This window comes from Oryzias melastigma, linkage group LG16, assembly GCF_002922805.2.
Source record: "Oryzias melastigma strain HK-1 linkage group LG16, ASM292280v2, whole genome shotgun sequence".
Taxonomy (NCBI): domain Eukaryota; kingdom Metazoa; phylum Chordata; class Actinopteri; order Beloniformes; family Adrianichthyidae; genus Oryzias; species Oryzias melastigma.
In genome coordinates this window covers 10144621-10150608 of record NC_050527.1, presented here as the reverse complement: position 1 = coordinate 10150608, position 5988 = coordinate 10144621, and the positions used below count along the sequence as shown (strand labels likewise).

At 34.2% G+C, this 5988-nt stretch overlaps 2 protein-coding genes across 2 annotated transcripts in view; both read right to left on the bottom strand.

The window, feature by feature from the left end:
• The window catches only part of ptdss1a (phosphatidylserine synthase 1a), an 8647-nt gene extending 5147 nt beyond the window's left edge, over positions 1-3500 (bottom strand). Inside the window, exons 1-7 of the mRNA XM_024268291.2 lie at positions 3088-3500; positions 2528-2619; positions 1971-2015; positions 1764-1888; positions 1522-1680; positions 1285-1436; positions 883-1024 (exon numbers count right to left, since the gene is read on the bottom strand). Coding sequence (XP_024124059.1) covers positions 883-1024; positions 1285-1436; positions 1522-1680; positions 1764-1888; positions 1971-2015; positions 2528-2619; positions 3088-3269 — 897 coding nt within the window. The 5' untranslated portion in view covers positions 3270-3500. The remainder of the gene's footprint in view (positions 1-882; positions 1025-1284; positions 1437-1521; positions 1681-1763; positions 1889-1970; positions 2016-2527; positions 2620-3087) is intronic.
• A 1425-nt stretch (positions 3501-4925) lies between these two features.
• LOC112143230 overlaps positions 4926-5988 on the bottom strand; it is a 29469-nt gene continuing 28406 nt past the window's right edge. Inside the window, exons 4-6 of the mRNA XM_036215777.1 lie at positions 5717-5854; positions 5527-5643; positions 4926-5436 (exon numbers count right to left, since the gene is read on the bottom strand). Coding sequence (XP_036071670.1) covers positions 5407-5436; positions 5527-5643; positions 5717-5854 — 285 coding nt within the window. The 3' untranslated portion in view covers positions 4926-5406. The remainder of the gene's footprint in view (positions 5437-5526; positions 5644-5716; positions 5855-5988) is intronic.

The following is a 5988-nucleotide window of genomic DNA, read 5'->3' as shown; positions in this document are numbered from 1 at the left end:
ACAATGCATGGTCACAAATGTATTCTGCACCTTGGATACTTGAAATACTTTTCTCATAATTGCAATGTGTCAAATCGATGAATTCTACAATTAAATTCTGTCTAATAAAAAAAAAACTAGTCTGAGGATTTTATCATATTGTCTCCTTTTAGATAATAGTGTTATTGTCTGAAGAACAACGCCTTTAAGATGCATTTTCTATATTTTTGGTTTCAGTAATTTACGGATTGGTTAAAAAGAGGAAAAAAAAATTTATTTAATACGTTTACTCAAGATAAAGGAGGGTTTAAATTTAATTTTCACCAGGCTTGGTTTAAAATTCGTCTTTAATTTTTGACAAGAGAAAGTTTTTTTTGTTTTTTGTTTTTTTTGTAATTTAACCGAATCTACAAATAAACTTGAAAATGGTTTGATTTGAAATGTAAACATCTGAAGTTTTAAAGGGGATTTCTACTGCTGCTGAGCTCCAATTTTCAAAATAAGAGTCATAATCTGCATGCATGTTGGGACAGGTTTTTAGATACCTTTAATATATAAAATGTATTTATAACAACATTATACCAGCAATATCTGTTTTTTGGTTCATATCAGAAATCTCGTGATGTACCAGAGAACAAATATTTGACTTTGGAGTTAAAATGAATTAAGTTTGGCATCTCAGTGGAGTAATCTACCCGGTCTAACTATAAGGGATGAGCTGCTAATACGGCAGCAGCAGGACACTGGTGAATTACAGGGATCAATACGGCTTTACTTCTTAGAAAGAGAAGATCCGATTAGATTAATCGAGACTTGAGAAACAAAACACAGCAGATCATCCCTCATTAGACGGCAACACGCTGTCTGTTAGGGAAAGTGAGACGAGGCCTCAAGCCGACTCACCTGCCAGATGATCATGAATAAATAGACGCCTGTCACTCGCTGCAGGGAAGACTTTGGATCGAGCCAGCGTACGTAGGTCCAGCTTGCAGGAGTAAACTGCAGCACTGCACGTTTGATTTTCCCTGTGGTGGTGTGGATGTCTCTGGATGGAAAGAGCAGAATGATGAAGTTTAAATAATAAATACACATTAAACCAGATGACAAACTACTTTTTGAGTGCACAGGATTACATATTATTATATACATAAGCTCTATGAAAAATCCTTCAAAATAAAGGAGTAGTGATTCATACAAAAATACTCATAAACTAACTATTTGTTCTACTATGTAAAATAGAAGTGAATGCACCCAAATAGAAGTGAAAAAACTACATTTGGGTTAGTCAAAAACATATATTCCTACTTGATACTGGCCCAGTGGTACGTCCTCATCTCCAAAAAGCGGCACACAGTCATACCGAGCCAGATCCCCCCTCCATTACATAGCAGGATATCCAAAATGACTTGGTCCCACCAGCATTCAGCGAAGTTTGGCAGCAGATGCATGAAGAACAGCTTTTAGGAAAGACAAACAAGAGGATTGACATTAAAAACCAAACCCCCATTTAAGATTCCTCAGCCAACTGAAGCGGTTACATACCTCTGTGAGCTCCCAGGTAATACTGATGGTCCAGCACAGGCCATAGCTCCGAATAAGAAGAGCCTTCATACCCCAGCCCCAAAAATGACTGAATGCAAAAATGTCAAAATGGCTCAGGATTCTCTCCCAGGTGATGACATGACAGTTCACAGCATATTCCTGCGGATGGTAGGACATAAAAAAAGCTTTTAAAAGACTGAGTAGATCAATGGGAATTTTAACTGAGAAAGTTCAAAGCCCACCATAATATCTGCTTCTCTCTTGGCATACCGCAGGTTTGGATCTAACCAGTACATGAGCTGTTTCACTTGTTGCCAATTGAGGAAGATGATGAAAACCAAGAACAGGAAGTACAACACACTCAGACCTTGGGTGCAGAAGAAAAGTGTCATTAAGAAGGTAAAAGGTCAACAACTCAAATCCTTTTTGCTCCTTTAGCAAATACTCACCAAACACAATCCTCCAAATGGCTGGGTGAGGTCGAGTAAATGGACCTGTGCATAAATACATATTAAAACATTAAACATAAAGGTCAAGGATAATCCTTCTGAATATCTAATCTTATTTTTACTGCTTTGGATTTGAGGGTCATGACAGTAGATTGTCTTTGTGATGAAAGCAATCAGTGGCTTCAATAGAATCCAGAAATAACTGTTGATAATACACTCTTATAAATGAGTAATATAATTTATGATGTGTAGTGTTGAAATCTTACTATCAGAATTTATATAATAAATTTCTAATTATGTTACTTATCCAGTCAAGTAGAAAATCTGATATTTCTATTAGATGCTATTATGTTTTGATGTGAATGTCACAGAAATCAGTAATACCAAAAATAATTTATCAATAAAATATAAGATTTAATTTTCAAAAACATGCATATTCCCAAATGTGATTCTCACTCCACTCTTCCATTTTCTACAGCCCCTCTCTTTATTTTTCCACGTGACTCAGTTGTTTAATTGCAGAGTCATGCAGTTTTTATGTGGAGTGATCAGCTCACCATTCGGAAATGCCAAAACACTGATGACAAGAAAGAAGGAGATGACCAGGATGAGCCCCACCCACACATTACTGTCAGCATTTCCATCGTCTCTGCAGATAGAATGAAGAAAAACAACAAAAACAGAGAAACATTATTGAACAAGTTTACGACACTAAACTACGATTTACGACTGAGGCTGTTAAATGAACCCAAAACATATTCCTGTAATATATTTGAAGAAATATCGTCATAAATGTCTTTTATTATTGATATTTAATACATAAAGCATTGGAATGATGACTTAGCAGACCTCAGCTGACTGTTTTAGCTAATGTCAACACAGAGACGTCTGGATTAAACGTATTAAAACGAGCAATATTATTGCTGCGAGTTTAAGTTAATCCTTTAATGGCAGTAAGGATTAAGTATGTTATCCGTGCGAGAGCCAAAGCAAAGCTAATAAATCGCTTTAAAGACTACTAGCTAGTAGCTAACCTTCCTGTGTACCTGCCAGAGCATCACCGCTCCCGTTAGCCTAGCTAAGCTAGCCTAGCTAGCGTTAGCACGAAGATTCTCACCTTGTAAACGCGAAGTACATCAAACTGAGCACCGTGCATGTTAGCAGCGTTATCGTGTGGGGTTTGTAGAAGAACTCTATCGTGATGTCCTCGACCTGCTGCTCGTTTATCATTCGGAAATGCATTCGATAGTTCACATCATCCTTGCTCAAGGTGTGGGATCCGCTATACACGGACGCCATAGCCGGCGGGACGCACAGCAGCCGCTCCTCAAAGAAGCGCGCGGCGGTCCATCAGCGAGAAAGCGACGGCAAACGGCACTAGTTGATTTTTTAAAAGTTACATAACTGATTACAACGAGCGTAAACTGAGAAGATGAGAGTTTTAAAAAAAGAGAGGAAGATACTCCGTTTGATTTTGATTGGCTTCTTGACTGGGAGTGTCACAAAGCGGAAGAGTTTAAACATCATGTGTGGGTCGTTCTCGAGTCTGACTGCCACTCACAATGCAGACGATTGTTGAGGGCCCCGTGGACGCAGACGCTCATCACAACAATAACTGTGTATTATTGCTGTCACATAGTGCAGTGTTCTCATATGAAGTCAATGGTCCAGGCACTGTGTACTGGGGTGAGGGTGGGGTGGCTTCAACTTTTATTTTCTTTTTTAAATTATGCATAAACATATTTATAAATAATTTCAAACGTTTCTTAATTTGTAATTATGTCCACTAATCCAAAAAAGTTCCCAAAGTATTAATTCTTATGAAATATTTTCAGTTAAAAATAGTTACCACTGAGGTATTTTGCAAAAATAAAAGTTTTTAATGAAGCTTTACTATTTTTTAAACAACATAGTTAGAATGCTGTCTGTCCTTTTTTATTATTATTATTGCTTAATTTTAGCACTTCTGTGGATGCCTTACAAGTTGAATTTGATGGTCTTTATCGATTAAACATGCTCCAGTTTTTGGAGATGTTGTGTTACCTTGGCTGAGGAAACAAGCTGTAATGAATTTAAGGAAATCTTTTATTTAATTTAGAATTGATGATCTGAACGTATTGGGAAAATGGAAAAGCACAGTTGTATCCATGTAGGTTGTAATTGTTTTATCTTGTATTTAATAACTGTGTGACATTATATTCAAAATTCATAACTCAAAGTTCACAAGAAAACAAATTTTCTGTTGAAAAACGATTTTGGGGCTATAAAAATAAAAATTCAATTAAAAAGGCTAACTTATTTAAATCCTTATTTAATAATTATACACAATTTGCCCGTTTTTACGTTATCGGATACATATTACACAGCTTTTTCACAAATATTAAAATAAAAAAAATATCTTGATAAAGATATGGAGGCTTCAAAGTAACAAGACTCACAATGCCGTAACATTTTTCTTCTGGAATCTGTCGCCCTCTTGTGGCCATCTGTTGTTTTACAAGTAAAACCAAATGAGTCAAGTTTGATAGATATAAGTAAAAACATTTCTTAGACAATGTATTATTTTTATATTTTATACATTTCTGAAACATTTACTTTACTAAAAGAAAAAAATCCAAAAAACCGTTTGTATTTTATAGTAATATCAAGTATTTACGTTTTTTAAAGATGCTCTAGGTCTGGTTAGTGTTTATGTATTATATCTTTATTCAAATGATTTATTTACAATTAAATGTAATATGAAAAAAAAATAACATACATCGTCTTTATTGTTTTTTTTTATTTAGATATTAAAAATAAGATTCAAATTTTATAACCTGTAAACATTTAACAAACACAGTTGAGGACTGAAAATTAAATATTTGTTAATTTGCAACTATCCATGTAAAATATATACATTATATAAATTTATATTATGCTGTGAAACATGTTAACAAATTAATATTAACACGTTAAAATTTTATAGATTTAATTCATTATTATAAAAAGAGAAAACAAGCAAATTTCTGTTGAAAAGTTTACACAATTTGTAAAAAAATCTCTTTAATACATGTACATGTCAAAACCTTTCAATGACTGAGTGCTGAGCTTTCGCTGATTTTAAAACTTAATTGTACAATCAAAAAATGAATGCAGAAATATTTATCATAGGGAATATAAAATAAAGTGGAAAAAAAACAGTGATAACCAATGAAGCAAAGATTTTGCAACATTGTAAAGACAACCTTCTCCTCATAAGAGATGAGATGAAATATAAACTTTATTAATCCCACTAGAGGAAACTGGTGAATCAAAAATCAAAAAGTGTCCTTTAAAAACTGATTTAGTCTCTGTGGTTAGATTACAGTTATATCTGACATAAAAACAATTGCTGATTTTTACAAGCAAAGTAGAGCATACATGATGTTGACTCTTGATTCTCTTCAATCTTCAAATGTCAGTTTCCTGATTTCAGCACTATAGTCGGCTGCAGAGTAAAGAACGAGAATCAAAACTACTATAGTTCTTTACATGAGTAACACTGAAGTAACACTGAAGCATAGAAAGAAATACCTACCAGCGTATTAAAGTGTTGTCTGCAAATGGCTTTACTCAACCAGTAGATCAGGAAAATGCAGATGAAAAATTCAACAACCAGCAGACTCAATATCAGGATTGTGATTTCTCCGACTTCCTGTGAGATATGTAGAATAAAGTTAAACCGAAATCCAGAGAAACATGATTCCATACAAAGTATTGTGACATACCCAATAAGCTAAGTATTTCCAATAATTTAGGTATATCCAACGATGTGGGGGGGATTCAATCAAGTATTGCATATTGATAACAAATGCTGTAAATGACCAAAATAAACTCAGAATGTTCAGGGAAAAGGACAGCTTCGCCTGAAAAAAGAAAATATGAAATAAAGGTTTAGTAAATGTTCAATTAAGCCTTAAACTTACACTAAATTGTGAAAACAATACAAATTTGGATTCAATCAAAAGTATAAAATCCTAAAAAATCAACACATGTTTCT